Below are 18044 nucleotides of genomic sequence, written 5' to 3' on the forward strand. Positions count from 1 at the left end.
TTATTTGAACAAAACAGCTTTTATGTTGTGTGGAATTTTATTGTCGCACATACGAAAGACATTTAGGCTCGTCACAGTACAACAAGGAAATACCCAGAGGCACAACGACCGCTCGGTGGCGCTCCGAAAAATAAAACAAAAAACGAACGGAGAAATCTTTGCACAACACCGTAGCACCGCGTGACGGCAGCAGAGAGCGTAAGCTTGATCAGCATTTTTTTCTTGCCCATTCGTCCCCTTCGTGGTTTTGTAACCTTAAAAAAAGCTGTGACATTGCAAGTGCGACGTGACAAGGCGCAAGTCACGATTTGTAGTTGCACGAACGACGAAACGTTATTGCGCAAGCAGTTCATATCTAGCATAAACAAATGGTTTCCCTTCAGCGCATATGTCAAAAAAGCAACACAATCGTTGAAAGTTTATGCTCTGTGCTGAAATTACCCACTTTTTTGCATAAGGATGTATCTTGTTCGGTTGCTTTAGCAGCGTTGACGACTGAATACGCCAACATGGGATATAAAGAAATGACGCAGCAACACTCAATGTCATGAGCACAAAAATACACAAAATAGGTTGTATTATTCTATGGCAAACTTGCCTTTAAGAGTGTGCGAATCACACGGCTGAACATGATACTTCAGAACTGCGGTACTTAACCATGTCCGCAGGTTTCTCAAAGCAACATACGGAGACTAACACACACACACACACACATGCACACTTAAGGTACCGCTTACACGCAGACGGACGAATAAATATCTGAAAAACACGTGGGCTTGTTCGGCTTCGGAAGTCTCGGTGTACTCATTATGTGCTATTTCGTAGCACAAGAAATCCTATGCAAGCTGCAGCGGCCGCCACGCCAACAGATATGTGTGGAATATAGTCAGAGAACCCGCCTTCTTCCTTCTTTGCCTGCGTCGCCGTTTGTGATTGGACAGGCGGGTCGTGTAATTTAGAGCTCTCTGGCCGCTTTTCCACATTTTCCTTGGCCGTTTTCTCTTGTGGCGTCGTGGACTCCGGCTCTGGCGTGGATTCGTTTATTTGTTGTAGTCGTTTTTGACTCCCAGCGACCATTTCGAAGCCACTGCTGTCGCTACTTGCTCCTGTATCAAACATATATGGATGATGTTATGCATAATTATCTGATTATGCTTAAATTGTGGGAAAAATTTGAACTTTCCACCTTACCTTGCAGCACAAAACAACGATATAATGGCACAATGTGACATAATGGCAAAAATTCCATGGTTTATGACCTTTCAAAACATTGTATAAATTGTTTTTTTATCAAATTTAACCCTAATATTTTCTTGTACAAAAACCTCTAAACCCTAGAAGTCAGTTCTTTACAAACCTGTGTTGCCGTTGTCGGCAATCTCTCCTCCCCCCATCATCTGCATCAGAGAAGCTGTCATCGGAGGGCGCTCAACCATCTCAGGCGGTGTAGCGGAATTTAAGCTGTCACGCTCTTCATCATCCATGTTGCCAGGCAACAAGGAAAATGGGGGTGATTCTGGAGGCGAAAGGGCTGGTGGAATGGACTCTGGCATAATAAATTATTATTTCAGAAAGAAAGTTTTTCACAAGTTGTCATGGCAACATGGGGATTGCATTTCAGTGGTCTATGCACACTAACCTGTTTTAAAATGGCTCATCTGCATTTCCAAGTTCTGAAAATGAACATAAATCTTTTTATGGGGCCATTTACCAGCCTTACAAAAGTTACGACAATGTTAATTTGATTGTCAAAAGGCTGTTTGTCTTTACTGAGCAACGACTTCATTCCATGGAGGGTTGTTTACTTAGCTCTTAGTTTATTGATACGAAACTTGTAAAGTTGTGCCAAGCCTTGTCCATAAAAGTTACATATATTTGACCAAGCTGTAAAATACAGACTTTATTACAATGTCAGTGTGTGGTGGATCAACCATGACAATGCTTGATAGAATACCAGATGAGCACATCTCAGCTTCCGTAAGCTTCTGCAACATAAGGGTGTGTTTATGCATAAATGCAAGACCAGACTCACGGCTACAAAACATAAACAACACTCAAACCATTTGTCAGTGGTTATCATCAACTGTATCATATGACTGGTTATAAACATTGTGCGGGACACAATTAAAAATAATAGCCTGAAAGCTTTTGCACTGACACACAGTCAATCAGCAGTTATGATATACAGGATACTACAAACAATACTGAACAGAGTTTTATATACGATGTGAAATATATAATTTCTATGTCATTTTGGTATTGTTTGGCAATAAAGCTAAAATTGAAATTAGCAAAGTACATGATGTACTGATCACATGCTGGAATTTCGCCAACTTTTACTTACCCAACCACCTTGGCCTTCCACGAATTGTTTTCCTTCTGATCTCAAGTATCTTGCTGTGAGATCAACCACATCAACAAGTTGTGCATGGTCAAGCTTACGAAAAAGCTTGTAAGCAATAACAAGAAGTTGGGAAACCTAAATGTTACATTTGCTGAACTGCGTGAAACTGTCCAATATTTTTTTTGCTATGATGATGAACTGCATACTTACATGTTCCCATGCTTCGATCACTGCAATGTGCTTTGCTATGCAGGAACAAAAGGAATCCTCATTCAAGGGCCTAGCAATAGTATACAGGACAGACCAATTATACAGGAGATAAACTTATAACATAACAACAAAGTGGTACATACTGTTGTGATAGTTCATCCGCACACACTGATAGAGATTCTACAACAGTTACATCAAAATTGATGGACATCTCTGCTAGGTACTTTGACATCATCAGCAAATCTGAAAATGGTTCAACATTAAAGTAGGAATATATAAATATGAAACAATATGAATAGAAGAGTTATTACTCTGCTTACTGATTTGAAACAACCCCGGGCATTGGTATTTAGGCAAAATCGGTGGAACAGAACGGAGTAGTCAGTGAGAATATATTTTAAGATGATAATGGAGGTATTGTTATGCTTACTACAAAGATTGAAAATATGTATTCAAGAAAGAAACTTCTGTAAACATGGTAGTTTTTGGTTGCTCAACCACCTTCTTACATCACCTATTTTTGGGGAAGCACAAAAGCATTCGAAGCTCTGCCCCAAATCTGACAATGTGTTAGTTTTTGTTGTGAAAAATGTGACATCACCTGTTTTTGAACACTCAAAAGCTTCCATTTCTTTCTCCACAACATTTTGAAGGTAGACCTTGTCATCTTCTGAAAATTCTTTGCTGTAAGTGCATATTTCTTTGAAAAAACTTAAACAAACAATTCTACATTGATCCATAAATGATGCACTATCAGTTTCAGCCATGGCAGTGCACAATTCAAGAGAGGTGTGGTAGGAAATTCTACAAAACCAAATAAAAATCCAGTCTCGAATACTGAACAAAATGCTTGTGTAGGCTACTCACAAAAAAAACTCTCACACAAGTTTGCAAGAAACTAAAAGAAAGCCAAACGTTTATTTTAACTAAAATGTCATTTATTTCTATTGATGCCAGATTAAGCAATGCTAAATTGCCAAAAAAGGCTCGACAATTCCCAATTGAATGTTAAAAGTAACTTCCAGAATTGTATTTCTGCCAACGCAAGAGAGCAAAGCAACCTTGTGTTCAACATTGAAAAGCAAAAGATGAGTGACAGGTTTAATCCTGAGCACTAACAGTTAACAGCTGATCTTTATCTAAAGGTTTACACCAGAAAGATCCGGATTATTTGAGACAGTCCCAGAAATAATTTTTTGATGCAACTGCTTTGAAATTATGCTCATCAATATGTGAGCGAAGAGAAAACCAAAACAAACTAGTGAGAAGAAAAAAGTCTTCCTGATTCCAGTAAAAAGTGTGACGCCTAAAGCTTGCAAGTGAAATAAAGTTTTCCAATCAGTTTACATAACACACACGTGCATAGCGCACTAAAAAATTTGGATCGGTTAAAACAAGGCAGGGGCAAGTTTAAGAGATAATTCATGGGAGAAAAAAAATCACTGATCAATCAGTTAGATTTCCGCTAAAAACACGGGCCTTCTATGCAAACTAGTCAAACAAAAACAGGATGCGATGAATTTAAATTTTGGATTGAAAAAATCGTGCGATATTTTCTGCACATAGGGCGGCAAACAAAAACATTCTGTACCAACTTGGGCGAAAGAAGAAAAACTCACAAACTTTTTGGTAACAACGAAGGACTAAGATCAGTTGAAAAAATAATAGCCAGGAAAAACATTAATATTAACTTGGTTTTAATTTTCAGAAAGGCTCGAGGTGTGTTGCATATGTTTGGATGCGATTTTGACATCAACAACTAATTTAGGCGATTTTCTTGACGCAGTCTTGTTAAATACCTGGATATATTTCTTGACGAATCTTATTTAGTTTGAAGGAAACATTTAGCGCTTGTCATGCGGTGGGAATATACACCCAACAAATTAAAACCCCGAGGCCAATTTGTACAGCGTGCGGTGTGCGCGTTTCTGTTTACAGCGGACGGAAGGATGTAAGGATCATGCAACTTTGTAGCGACAGGTAATTCAACAGTGGTTGTGAAGCAGGAAACTTGGTTCACGAAAACAGGGCATCATAACCTTGTGCGTAATTGAGTTATCCACGAGGAGTTAGGTCGTTGCGAATTAATCACTACACACTTTTTGCGTTCTTGTTATTAGGCTTAAAGGTCTATAAGACTTTGAAACATAGGACGTCTGGTGGCTCTTCATCGTTACTATGGCAGCAAAAAGGAACAGTGAAGTTGTGCTGTGTCTTGAACCACTGAGCGAGATTAAAAGAAAAGACAAAAACAAGCGTGGTTTTTGCTGTTTCAGTAAAAAATTAGAAAAGAACACGTTGGTTGTGGCTCTTACAATGTCAGGTGAGAGCTTTGTTGTACGAAAATTATTTAATAACCTTGGATGCAGAAAAGCAAATAACTTCTATTAAAAATGCCATGACATTGACGCTAACAGGAAGGTTAGCTTTGGAAATTGTCTTTCAGAAGTTTTAATATTATTTTACGTGGTTTCATTTTACAGGAGTATTTTTGGGAGTTGTTTTTGGACTTGGTTTGCGGCAAGCAAATTTATCTAATGACGCCAAGACGTTGGTGGCTTTCCCAGGAGAAATATTTCTTCGATTGTTGAAAATGCTGGTCATACCTCTTATAACCACCAGCGTTATTACAGGTAAGTTTTAATAGATTGGTACATTGCAACCGTTTTGGAGCTCATTTTTACAAAGAATGGTTCCAGCTCAACTAAAAATGAAACAAAAACACAAATTAACCTTAAATATAAAAGTAAAGTCAAATAAATTGTGAGGCAAATCCAAGTACTAAAAGCGTGAAAACGGTAAAATTAGGAACAAAAGTAGTGTAAAAAAATGGTCTTTGATTTGTTGTTGGCTTTAGGTGTGGTTGATTTGCACGGACAAAAGAGTGGTCGGATTGGTCTGCAAATTATTGTTTACTACCTCTCCACCACCTTCTGCGCCGTATGCATTGGACTTGCATTGGTGTTGGCCATTCAACCAGGTGTTACAAACTCAACGAGTCACAGAGAGAATTCGGTGAAAACAAGCGCCAGCTCCAAATTTTCAGCCATGGACACGGTGCTGGATTTAATTCGGTAATGTTGGCAAAATAAACAGTATGTCATATCCTTGCCCTAGGCAAACGTTTCTATGTGTTGTCATTTTCATAATATAATAGATTTCATTGTATTCTTGGCCATCGTTCACTTCTACAAGTTGTAAGAGTCGACATTACAAAGGATAAAGATTCCTTCAACAGCATTTGTACCAAGAAAATCACATGTGTCTTGTGCAAGCTTGTTGCTTTAACATTTTCCAACAGCAATAATTCTTTATGCTTTTATCATTTTTTTGACATCTGCTTAAACTTATTCCTCATCATTTTTCTCACGCACAAAACACGGTGATATAATACCAATATGCCCGAAATTCTTTCCATGCAGGAACTTGTTCCCGAAAAACTTGGTGGAAGCGTGGTTTCGAGTTGTAAGTACCAACAAACAAAACTTTGATCAGAAAATACAACATAGAATATTTTTAGGACTCGACAAAGGTAACCGTGGTCAAACAACCTTCAAACAGTTCTTTCAATTCCTCATCAAATTTCACCACAAAAACGATCAAAACGTTAGAAACCACAAACGGATCAAATGCTTTGGGTATTTCCATGATAGAAACTATGAAATAAAGCATATTCACTCAGGTTTTTAAAGGTTTGATAACGTTTTGCCTCATGTTGGGAATCGCGCTTGGAAAACAGAAGAAATCTGGGAAACGAGAGAAGGGGGCGATTTTGTATCTTCTCTTTAACGAACTTTTCAGTGTTTTCATGGACATCATGATGAATATTATGTGGTGAGAGAAATATTCTATTCCAAGATTGCTCATCGTCTGTTGCTACACAATAAGCAACGACCAAGTTTTACCTAACGATAAAAAACGCTAGTTGAAGTAAAGTGGTAGCAAACAGACTGCTCAAGTCGATGAAAATTAACATCTAAATACAACTTAGGTTTGCACCGATTGGAATTTGCAGTCTGATAGCCGGAAACTTACTCCAAGTTGGTGACATGCTTTTCACAATGAGGACCCTCGGTCTCTACATGGTGAGGATGCCGACCTCTGTTGAACGCACTCCTTAACTTTTTGTTTTTCAGACCACTGTCATCGTTGGCTTTTTCATACAATCCATGTTAGTTTATTCGGCCATATACTGGATTGCTACCAGAAAAAATCCGCTTAGATTGTATACGAGCTCTCTTCAAGCAATTCTAACCATGATCGGGACAACCTCAAGGCGAGAATACGATCACAGAAATTAAATACATAAAACAGTGAAACCTTGCTGTGTTAAATAAACTCAAAGACATTGTCTTGTTTATATTATAACTGTTTGTCATTCAATTTTACTCTCATCACCTCTCAAAGTAATAGAAATGTATCAACGGATTACAGTTACCTTACATTCAGGAAGCGAATTTTCACTGGCACCCGTTTTCGTGTGTACTGTTGTAAACCTTCTTTAAGTTATCTTTGTAACCACAGTGCCGCAACATTTCAATGGAAATTCATTGGATTGGTTTCCCTGTAATGTTGCAAAATTCGCCATGATTTTGAGTATTATATATAATTGTAAGTTAATTTTTGTGAGCAGCTCCGCAACCCTACCTGCCACCATGCGTTGCGCGGAAGAAAACCTGAAAATCGACAAACGATTCACTCGTCTTGTTCTTCCTCTCGGAGCCACAATTAACATGGACGGAACAGCTCTGTTCCAAAGCGTTGTGGCAGTTACCGTAGCTCAACTTAACGGGATTTCACTATCAGTGGGTCAAATCCTCACTGTCTGGTACGTGTTTACACACGAAATATCTGCTTCATTTTGATTAGTTTCCCGAAATGAACTGTGAAAAACGGCCCAACGAACAAACAATTGATGCAAGCAGAATTTCGGTCGCTAAATTTAAATACATGGTTCTGGTTCAACTGACAATATTGACTAAATTGCATGTTTTACGTTCGTATTACTGGTGTTAATGTTTCTGAGGCGAAATCCTCACCCAGTTGTTCTGTTTTCAAGCATCACAGGTTCGTTGGCGTCGGTAGGTGCAGCGGCCATTCCGGGTAGTGGTATTGTGGTCGTGCTCTTCGTCCTTCAATCAGTCGGGTTACCGGTGGAAGCCATTGGGTTACTCTATACAGTCGACTGGTTTTTGTAAGTATTTTCCTCATTAAAGTGTTAATATGCAATTCTCTACGTGTTTTTTGTAATTATGACAAGAGAACGGTTTCGAGGCATTGTGAACATTCTTGGTGACGTCACTGGAGTTTGCGTCATTTCTCATCTAAATCGGGACATTGCTGACGTCAACAATGAGCTGCTTGGAGCATTGGGTGAAGATGATGATAGAGAGAGTGGCTTGTGACCAAAAACCTGTTTTAAAACAACGATGTTCGGTTATGTGGCTCCTGTTTCAACGTGCAGTGAATTAACATATAAATGTATAGTTTGTTTTTTATGTCTTAATTACTGTGTACAGGAAAAATGTCGTAAAGTTAAAGGAACATGTCAGTTTCGCTTTTGTGGTAAGTGATCGTATTTGTGCTCAATTGTCATATATCCAAAAATACTTGTGACAGACGAACAGCGTCATTGCGGTCTTTTATCGTGAAATCAACAGAAATCTTAATTTCACCTTAATGACACCCATTCTTTACATTATCCCTTCTACTGCATACTGTTCTTTAATGCATTACGCTAATGATTTCATAGTTTGTACCAGAGTGACCCGTGCATCATTTGCGTTGGTTGACAACTGCTTTCACAATCCAAATGGGCAACACTCACTTCTGTGCAGTGAATTTTCCTTTAGGGACGTTCTCTTACATTAGGCGCCGTTTGAATACGTGATGAAGTGTTTCCTGGTTTCATTTATCTGGTGGAAAAACACGAACACTGTGACAAAAATGTGAAAAAGGCGATCTTGCACCAACACTGGCAGGATTGTTTTAGCATTTGATAACTATTCGACCTATTTAAAGTCATAGTTTTTTTACGTTAAATTAAATAACCCTAACGTCGTTCATGTAACACGCAGTGTGCGCGTTTCAGTCTAAAACAGAAGGAAGGACAATGGAAACGATAACGAAACCAACACTCGCAGAATACAATGCTGTGGGAGTGCAGAACAGCCGGAAACACTGCAAACACAAAACAAATAATTTTTTTTTGTGCCAGACAAAGCTATGGTTGTACGCGCGGAATTGGATCATTGCAAACTACCATAGCGCGTTTTTTACGTGCTTATGCTAAGCATGTGCCTAAGATTACCTGGTTATAGCAGTTTGCGCAAAGAAACGTTTGTAAAGTTAAGTTGTGTCTTAAACCATCAAACGGGGTTGAAAAACAAGCGTGCTGTTGACTGTGTTGGTTGTAAAGAAATAGTGAAAAACACATTTTTCGATTTAGTTGACTTTAAACTCAACATGAGAAATACATCGAGTGTGAAATTGTAGATCAAGTTCTTGGTTAGCTGAGAAAAAGTCAGTGTATTTTTCGAGTTCAATGTTGCAAATTAGGTTTACTTGGTTAGTATTCATAGCAATGATTACTGGTAGAGAAACAGCATTACTGGATGTAATCTTTTTAATCGTGTTGAGGTCGATATGCGGCATTTAGAAGCAGACGAAGAAGTTGATTTATGTGTGTGGTCAGTTTCGTAGCCAAGCTGGATCAGTCACTCCCCGCAGGTGGGAGCGATATCTGAAAATTAAGCTCAGGGTAAGGTTTGATTTCACGACCATAATCAGGTCCGACACTCTATACCGATTAAGCTTTAACAATTACTGACCAGGATACAGTTTTGCTCAGGCGCACAATTTGACAGGGGACCTTCACGTTAACTGTAGTCGCCAAGTATTGTCCTATGCAGTGGGCACGTCCTACCAAATCATTCTTGTTTGTGAGCTCGTAGGATAAAATCTTGAAATATTTCTAAAATATAGGTCATTAACCTGAACAAACTGAGGAACACCAACTAATACCGTTTATTGTCTTTCCTGTAAACATTCTCATTCGTGTCAACATGCCAGCATCCACGCAGTCGAGTGATGTAGTGATGGACATGGAACCCATCGAAGACGAGCGGTTGTCTGATAAACAAAATTTCGATGTTTGCTGTGGTCGAAAAATGGAAAAGAACAACATTCTATTGGCCTTGACTTTCGCAAGTAAAGATTACATTCATATTTTAATTGCAATGAATACCTTGCTACTAATTGTTGTTTCAAGTATATTATGTAATCTAACAGGTGTCTTTTTGGGAATTGTGCTTGGAATCGGATTGCGGTATGCGAGTTTGTCTGAAAATTGGAAAACTTTGCTGGCTTTTCCTGGAGAAATTCTGTTGAGGATGTTTACGATGATGGCGATACCTCTCGTAATGATCAGTATTGTTACAGGTACTTCTAGTGCCCATTTGTTAAAGCTATGAGATAAGTTTACACAAGATTCTGAGGTTATTTCCTCTGTGATAATATCAAGTTGTTTAAACCTTTTAATTTAAGCAACAAAAATGTTACAAAATTTAGCCTTGTTTGTTCACCTCCGTGATATTACTCTTCGTTGCATACTTAAATTATTCGACCTATGTAAAGACGTAGCTTTTTACGTTAAATTGAATAACCCTAACGTCGTTCCTATAACATGGGTTGTGCGCGTTTTAGTCCGAAACAGAAGGAAGGATAATGGAAACGATAACGTTACCAACACTCGCAGAATACAATGCTGTGGGAGTGCAGAACAGCCGGAAACAGTGCAAATACAAAACAATTTATATTGTTTTGTGTCTCATAATGGTTGAACGCGCAGCATTGGATCATTGCAAATTACCGCAACCCTTACGTGCTTCTGCTAAACTTGTGTTTAAGATTACATGATTATAGCAGTTTGCGCTCCGTTTTTCTATCCGTTTCTATTTTTCTACGTTCCAAACTTTGTTTCTTTTAGATTTATGCGTCTGATATTTCCAGGGGTTGCCGATTTGTACAGAAATAAGAGTGGTCGTGTGGGTTTGCAAATAATAATCTATTACATCTCCACCACCTTCTGTGCTGTATGTATTGGGTTAGCTTTGGCGTTGGCAATTCAGCCAGGTCGTCAGAAGCAAGCTCAACGAATGGAACCTTCAAACAGAGATGCAAACTCGACCTTTTCCACCTTGGACACGGTGTTAGATTTGATTCGGTAAAGTTAAGACACTGGTGATTCAAGTTTAATGCTACGTAATTTACCAGTTGACTAAATGCAATGATAGACATTGTGTTTTCTTCATTCATAATAACTATATATTCCTAAAGCATACTTGTCATGAATTACAAAGTCAGTGGCAAAATGGTCAATCATATCTGAACCCGATTATTAATCGAACACAATACTGTATGAAAAAAAGTTTCAGAATTCTTAAAATAGTTTCAAATTACTTTTTCTGCAGAAACTTGTTCCCGGAAAACTTGATCGAGGCGTGGTTTCAAGCTGTAAGTAACAATGAATACAAATGTACTCTGCAGCATTCTAGCGTTCGTTCTTGACACACAAAAAAAAACGAAATTAGTCATAATTATTGTGTGTTGTCAGGATTATACAAAAGTTTCCTTGATCGAAAAACTTTCCAACACCTCAACCAATTCGTCATCAAACACAAAAGTCATCAAAACGTTGGAGACGACAAAGGGATCGAATGCTTTTGGTAAACGCGAAAACTGTGTCCAATTAAATTTCGAAACATTTATTGTAAAATTCTAATATAAGGTTTGATAACATTTTGCCTCATGTTGGGAATCGTGCTTGGGAAACGAAAGAAATCTGAAGGAGAAGTTTTGAATCGCTTCTTCAACGAACTATTCAATGTTTTCATGGATATTGTGATGAACATTATGTGGTAAGTTTGGTATAATAGCTAACCAGCCCCGCCTGCAGTACATAGAAAACTATAATGACGCCACTTCAAAGTTTTAACTTATGGCATACAAATTTCCAAGTAAAGTGGTAGCAAGTTGATGAGAGATTATACACATATACAACCTAAGGTACGCTCCGATAGGAATTTGCAGTCTCATAGCCGGAAACTTACTTCAAGTTGGTGACATGCTTTTCACAATGAGGACCCTCGGTCTCTTCATGGTAAGAGCACAAACCCATATATTAAATAAACTATATTTCAAAATAATTTGGTCTTCAGACCACTGTCATCATCGGCCTTTTCATACAAACTGTGTTGGTTTATTCCTCCATATACTGGATTGCTACCAAAAAAAACCCACTTAGAATATATACAAGCTCACTTCAAGCAATTCTAACTATGATCGGGACATCCTCAAGGTAAGAATACACACCGTAATGTGTAGTTTACTACCAACGAAATGAAAGGCCACGTTGCATTACGATAAGAAATAATCTCTTCTCCCGGCGGCAAAAAAAAGTTTCTTGAAAAATTTTAACGCAATGCGGGAGATTGCAAAATAATTAAAACTCATCAATACATTTAAGTGTTTTATATCAAAATTCAATGGACTGGTTTCCCTGTAATGTTGAAACATTTGCCATGATTTTGAGTATTATATATAATTATAAGTAAATTTTTGTGAGCAGCTCCGCAACCCTACCTGCCACTATGCGTTGCGCGGAAAAAAACCTGAAGATCGACAAACGATTCACTCGTCTAGTTCTTCCTCTCGGGGCCACAATTAACATGGACGGAACAGCTCTGTTCCAAAGCGTTGTTGCAATTACCGTGGCTCAACTTAACGGGATTTCACTATCAGTGGGTCAAATCCTCACCGTCTGGTACGAATGATTAGCGGTGTTGCATATGCATTGATGCGGCAAATAAATTTTAATCAACTTTATGAATCTTACAACCGATTCTTTGTGTGTTTAAAGCATTACAGGTTCACTGGCTGCAATAGGTGCAGCAGCCATTCCTGGAAACGGATTAGTAATCGTGCTCTTCGTCCTGCAATCTGTCGGATTACCGGTGGAAGCCATTGGGTTACTCTATACAGTCGATTGGTTTCTGTAAGTATGTTTCTTGGATACGATTCTCTTCATGACGATGCATTCATTACCAGAGCACGGTTTCGTGGCTTTGCAAACATTCTTGGTGACATCACCGGTGTTTGCGTCATTTCTCATCTTAATCGTGATGACGGTGACGTCAACAAAACAGCCCCGGCAGCACTGCTGGTGGACGATACGGAGAAAGAGGTTGCCTTGCTGTGAAGAAATTGTGCTGTCGTTTTCTGAAACAATGGAACTTGACTTTGTTGTTTATGCTTCAAAATTGTAATCGAGTGTTTTGTGTTTTTTCTAATTTCCGCTTGTTTTTTGCAAAAAAATGTGTTTTCCTTGTTGAATGCTTACGCCTGGTTGATTGGATAGTTGCTTGCCTCATATTGCCTTTGAGCTTTGACGTCACTTTTGTCTCTTAAATGGCAATAAAATGTGGACGTCATTCCCAAATGAACATAGCAGAGGTTCAGCAACGCATTGCGAATGCTTTGTTTGGATTAACCGAACATTTACGTACGGTATGCTGAAATATTTATTTAATGAATTTTGTATTTGTCACTTTTTTCCATCAGAATGCATGCAGCACTTTCCCATTTTCACTTTTCAGTCGTGGATTACCGGTAACGTGGAGTCATGCTCCATTCTGATAAATATTTTGCGGTCTCCATATTACCCAAACCGCTTTGACTTTGCGCTACACGCTCTACAATCTCTAAAAACGTTATATGCGGTCGGTGTCAGTCTTAAGAGGGCGCAGATTGAGCTTGCCGCTTGAATACATGTTGATGGAAACGATAACGTAATCAACACTCGCAGAATACAATGCCGGAAGTGTAGAAAAGTAGGAAACAGTGCAAATACGAAACAATTGATATTTTCTGTGCCTGATAAATCTATGGTTGAACGCGCAGCATTGGATCATTGCAAATTACCACAGCGCGTTTTTTACGTGCTTATGCTATGCTTGTCCTTAAGATTACCTGGTTTTAGCAGTTTGCGCAAAGATGTTTGTTGGACAGAAACCTCTCAGACGTTGACATGGCAGCTGGAATCGATAAAGTTGAGTCGTGTCTTGAACCATCAAACGGAGTTGAAAGAAACGACAAAAACAAGAGTGCTTTTAACTGTGTTGGTTATTAAGATATAGAGAAAAACTTATTGCTTGTGTCTCTGCAAGGACAAATAATCTGCAGTGCTTGTCTTTTCAATATTAAAGGCAGTATTTTGGCGTTAACAGCAGCATTTATCAATATTTTTGTGAGGTGTTCAATAATATTTCACATGATTTCACTCATGAATATTTTTGGGAGTGATTTTTGAACTTGGTTTGCGGCAAGCAAATTTATCTAATGACGCCAAGACGTTGGTGGCTTTCCCAGGAGAAATATTTCTTCGATTGTTCAAAATGCTTGTCATACCTCTTATAACCACTAGCGTTGTTGCAGGTATTTTTTTGCAACAGATAAACCTTTTTTCCCAATAAAACATTAAGGCAGTGTAGATTGAGCTTGTCGCTTGAACACATGTTTTTTTCAATGTTCCAGGTGGTGAACAGAGTGTTCCAGGTGGTGAACACAGTGTTACAGGTGGTGGATGTAGTGCGGCATTGAACACGTGTTTTTCGATGCAGTTGACTTTAAACTCAACATAAGAAATGCATCGAGTGTGAAATTGTAGATCAAATTCTTGGTTAGCTGAGAAAAAGTCAGTGTATTTTTCGAGTTCAATGTTGCAAATTAGGTTTACTTGGTTAGTATGTTGAGGTCGATATGCGGTATATAGAAAAATACGGAAATGTTGGATTATGTGTGTGGTCAGTTTCGTAGCCAAGCTGGATCAGTCACTCCTCGCAGGTCTGAGTGAGATCTGAAAATTAATCTCCGGGTAAGGTTTGATTTCACGACCACAACCAGGCCAGACTCTCTGTACCGATTGAGCTCTAACGTCCATAGTGACCAGGATACACTTTTGCTCAAGCGCACAACTTGCCAGGCGACGTTTACGTTTACTGTGGTCCCCAAGTAAGGATCTGTATGTGCAGTGGCCATGTTGTGCCAAATCATTTTTGCGTTTGAGCTCGTAGAATAAAATCTTAAAATATTTGTAAACTATAGGTTATTAACCTGGACAAACCAAGGAACACTGACTTTTACCGTTTTTTGTCTTGCCTGTAAACATTCTTATTCGTGTCAACATGTCAGCATCCACACAGTCGAGTGATGTAGTGATGAACATGGAACCCATCGAAGACGAGGGGTTGTCTCATAAATTCGATGTTTGCTGTGGTCGAAAAATGAAAAAGAACAACATTCTAGTGGCCTTGACTTTCGCAAGTAAAGATTACATTCATATATTAATTGCAATGAATACCTTGCTACTAATTGTTATTTCAAATATATGATGTAATCTAACAGGTGTCTTTTTGGGTATTGTGCTTGGAATCGGTTTGCGGCATGTGAGTTTGTCTGAAAATGCTAAAGCTTTGGTGGCTTTTCCTGGAGAAATTCTGTTGAGGATGCTTAAAATGATGGCAATACCTCTCATAATGACCAGTATTGTAACAGGTACTTCAAGTATAAGCATTAGTCAAAGCGCATATTAGTTCACACAAGATTCTGACGTCATTTCCTCTATGATAATATTAAGTTGTTTAAACCTTTTAATTTAAAGCAACAAAAATGTTTCAAAACTTAGCCATATTTGTTCACCTCTGTGATTTTATTCTTCGTCCCATACACATTTTTTTTTTAGATTCATACGTCTGATATTTCCAGGGGTTGCCGATTTGTACAGAAGAAAGAGTGGTCGGGTGGGATTGCACATAATAATCTATTACATCTCCACCACCTTCTGTGCTGTATGTATTGGGCTGGCTTTGGCGTTGGCAATTCAGCCAGGTCGTCAGAAGCAAGCTCAACGAATGGAACCTTCAAGCAGAGATGCAAACTCTACCTTTTCCACCTTGGACACGGTGTTGGATTTGATTCGGTAATGTTAAGACAAAAGTGATTTAAGGTCAACTCTACATATTAAATGCAATGACAGACATTGCCCTTTCTTTATTTGTAATAACTATATGTTTTAATAAAGTAATTGTCATGAATTACTAAAACAGCGTTAAAAAAATTAAGCAAACCAGAACCTGATTAATGCAACTTTGTATTAACCGAACGCAACAGTGATTGACAAAGAGCTTCAGAAAACGTTAAATAGTTTCAAATTACTTTTTCTGCAGAAACTTGTTCCCGAAAAACTTGATCGAGGCGTGGTTTCAAATTGTAAGTGACAATGCGCACAAATGTAAACTTCAGCTTTGTAGACAAACGAAATTGGTCATAATTATTGTGTGTTGTCAGGACTTTACAAAAGTTTCCTTGATCGAAAAACTTTCCAACGGCTCAACCAATTCGTCATCAAACACAAAAGTCATCAAAACGTTGGAGACGACAAAGGGATCAAATGCTTTGGGTAAACGCGAAAACTGTGTCCAAGTAAATTTCGAAACATTTATTGTAAAATTCTCATATAAGGTTTGATAACATGATTGCCTCATGTTGGGAATCGCGCTCGGGAAACGAAAGAAATCAGAAGGAGAAGTTTTGAATCGCTTCTTCAACGAACTATTCAATGTTTTCATGGACGTTATGATGAACATTATGTGGTAAGTTTTGGTATAATAGCTAACCAGCCCCGCCTGTAGTACATACAAAACCATAATAAGGCCACAACTAAGTTTTACCTTATGCTATACAAATTTCCAAGTAAAGTGGTAGCAAGTCGATGGAAACTCATACACATACACAACTTAGGTATGCACCGGTAGGAATTTGTAGCCTGATAGCCGGAAATTTACTTCAAGTTGGTGACATGCTTTTCACAATGAGGACCCTCGGTCTCTACATGGTGAGAGCACAAATCCACATGGTAAATAAACTATATTTTTGAACAGTTTCTTTTTTAGATTACTGTTATCGTCGGCCTTTTCATACAAACCATGTTGGTTTATTCCTCCATATACTGGACTGCTACCAGAAAAAATCCGCTTAGATTGTATACGTGCTCTCTTCAAGCAATTCTTACTATGATCGGGACAACCTCAAGGTGAGAATAAACACAGGAATGTGTAGTTTTCCACCAACGAAATGAAAGGCCACGTTGTATTACGATAAGGAATAACCTGTTCTCCCGGCGGCAACGAAATACGTTTCTCGGAAAATTTTAACGCAATGCAGGAGATTTCAAAATAATTAAAACTTATCAATGAATTTAGGTTTTTTTTGTCGAATTTCATTGGACCGGTTCCCTGTAATGTTGCAAAATTCCCCATGATTTTGAGTGTTATATATAATTGTAAGTTAATTTTTGTGACCAGTGCCGCAACCTTACCTGTCACCATGCGTTGTGCGGAAAAAAAACTGAAGATCGACAAACGATTCACTCGTCTGGTTCTTCCTCTCGGGGCCACAATTAACATGGACGGAACAGCTCTGTTCCAAAGCGTTGTGGCAGTTACCGTAGCTCAACTTAACGGGATTTCACTATCAGTGGGTCAAATCCTCACCGTCTGGTACGAATGATTAGCGGTATTGCATATGCATTGATGCGGCAAATAAATTTTAACCAACTTTATGAATCTTACAACCGATTCTTTGTGTGTTTAAGCATTACAGGTTCACTGGCTGCAATAGGTGCAGCAGCCACCCCTTTTACCGCTTTAGTAGTCGTGCTCTTCGTCCTTCAATCTGTCGGGTTACCGGTGGAAGCCATTGGGTTACTTTATACTGTCGACTGGTTTCTGTAAGTATTTTTCTTGGATACGATTTTCTTCATGACGATGCATACTTTACTAGAGAACGGTTTCGTGGCATTGCAAACATTCTTGGTGACGTCACTGGAGTTTGCGTCATTTCTCATCTAAATCGTGATGACAGTGACGCCAACAATTCAGCCCCGGCAGCACTGCTGGTGGACGATACGGAGAAAGAGGTTGCCTTGCTGTGAAGAAATTGTGCTGTCGTTTCTGGAAACATTGGAACTTGACTTTGTTGTTGAGGATTCAAAATTGTGATCGAGTGTTTTGTGTTTTTTCGTATCTTCGCTTGTTTTTGAATCGCATTGTGTTGCATTTACACGTGATGAAGCAAGAGATACTCGCGAAAGCTTGTGTATTTCACAAAATAAAAGTCAGTCATCTCAAAGAGTGCCAAACCAGGGTAATTCAGTTCATAGCCACAAGAGTGATGCGCCATTTAACATAGTTTGCGGATTAACACGCGACATATTGTGTCACATTCCACAAACCATGCATCTATGGCATGCAAGAGCGTCACCTCTGTCGTACGTAATGCACTGTGACCACAATAGATTAATTCGATATAAATTGAAATGAGCAAAACACTTGCTTCGAATGTTCCTACTTCGTGGTCCAGGGTAAAAATCTGT

General features: G+C 38.7%; 4 protein-coding genes across 5 annotated transcripts; 3 read left to right on the forward strand and 1 right to left on the reverse strand.

Annotated features, from left to right (window-relative positions):
• Positions 1–18: 18 nt before the first annotated feature.
• Positions 19–3354, reverse strand: LOC145911413 (uncharacterized). The gene is made up of 8 exons (XM_082998735.1): positions 3156–3354; positions 2698–2797; positions 2555–2624; positions 2345–2479; positions 1908–1985; positions 1640–1673; positions 1358–1546; positions 19–1106 (listed from the first exon to the last, which is right to left on the reverse strand). Exons 1-8 carry the CDS (start codon positions 3319–3321, stop codon positions 808–810), a joined length of 1071 nt encoding a protein of 356 aa, XP_082854861.1. The 5' UTR covers positions 3322–3354; the 3' UTR covers positions 19–807.
• A 1360-nt stretch (positions 3355–4714) lies between these two features.
• LOC145911642 (excitatory amino acid transporter 3-like) lies at positions 4715–8354 on the forward strand. 2 transcript variants are annotated; one of them, XM_082999047.1, is made up of 11 exons: positions 4715–4877; positions 5038–5187; positions 5412–5628; positions 5977–6019; positions 6075–6192; positions 6247–6388; positions 6546–6639; positions 6691–6830; positions 7188–7382; positions 7614–7748; positions 7815–8354. In XM_082999047.1, the coding sequence occupies exons 1-11, from the start codon at positions 4733–4735 to the stop codon at positions 7957–7959; spliced, it is 1524 nt and encodes a 507-aa protein (XP_082855173.1). In that variant the 5' UTR covers positions 4715–4732; the 3' UTR covers positions 7960–8354. The 2 variants fall into 2 exon arrangements, with proteins under 2 accessions (XP_082855173.1, XP_082855174.1); XM_082999048.1 differs by lacking the exon at positions 4715–4877 and adding an exon at positions 4923–4975.
• A 1264-nt stretch (positions 8355–9618) lies between these two features.
• LOC145912097 (excitatory amino acid transporter 3-like) lies at positions 9619–12812 on the forward strand. The gene is made up of 11 exons (XM_082999519.1): positions 9619–9763; positions 9845–9994; positions 10565–10778; positions 11026–11068; positions 11169–11280; positions 11343–11472; positions 11621–11714; positions 11773–11912; positions 12183–12377; positions 12474–12608; positions 12662–12812. Exons 1-11 carry the CDS (start codon positions 9619–9621, stop codon positions 12810–12812), a joined length of 1509 nt encoding a protein of 502 aa, XP_082855645.1.
• An 828-nt stretch (positions 12813–13640) lies between these two features.
• Positions 13641–17603, forward strand: LOC145912098 (excitatory amino acid transporter-like). Its single transcript, XM_082999520.1, is given in 13 exon segments — positions 13641–13734; positions 13982–14047; positions 14147–14197; positions 14804–14935; positions 15017–15166; positions 15377–15590; positions 15838–15880; positions 15959–16263; positions 16412–16505; positions 16564–16703; positions 16975–17169; positions 17265–17399; positions 17453–17603. Coding segments are annotated over 13 exon segments (1770 nt in total).
• Positions 17604–18044: the final 441 nt, after the last annotated feature.

The sequence above is a fragment of the Ascidia mentula genome, chromosome 8 (assembly GCF_947561715.1).
Source record: "Ascidia mentula chromosome 8, kaAscMent1.1, whole genome shotgun sequence".
Lineage (NCBI taxonomy): Eukaryota > Metazoa > Chordata > Ascidiacea > Phlebobranchia > Ascidiidae > Ascidia > Ascidia mentula.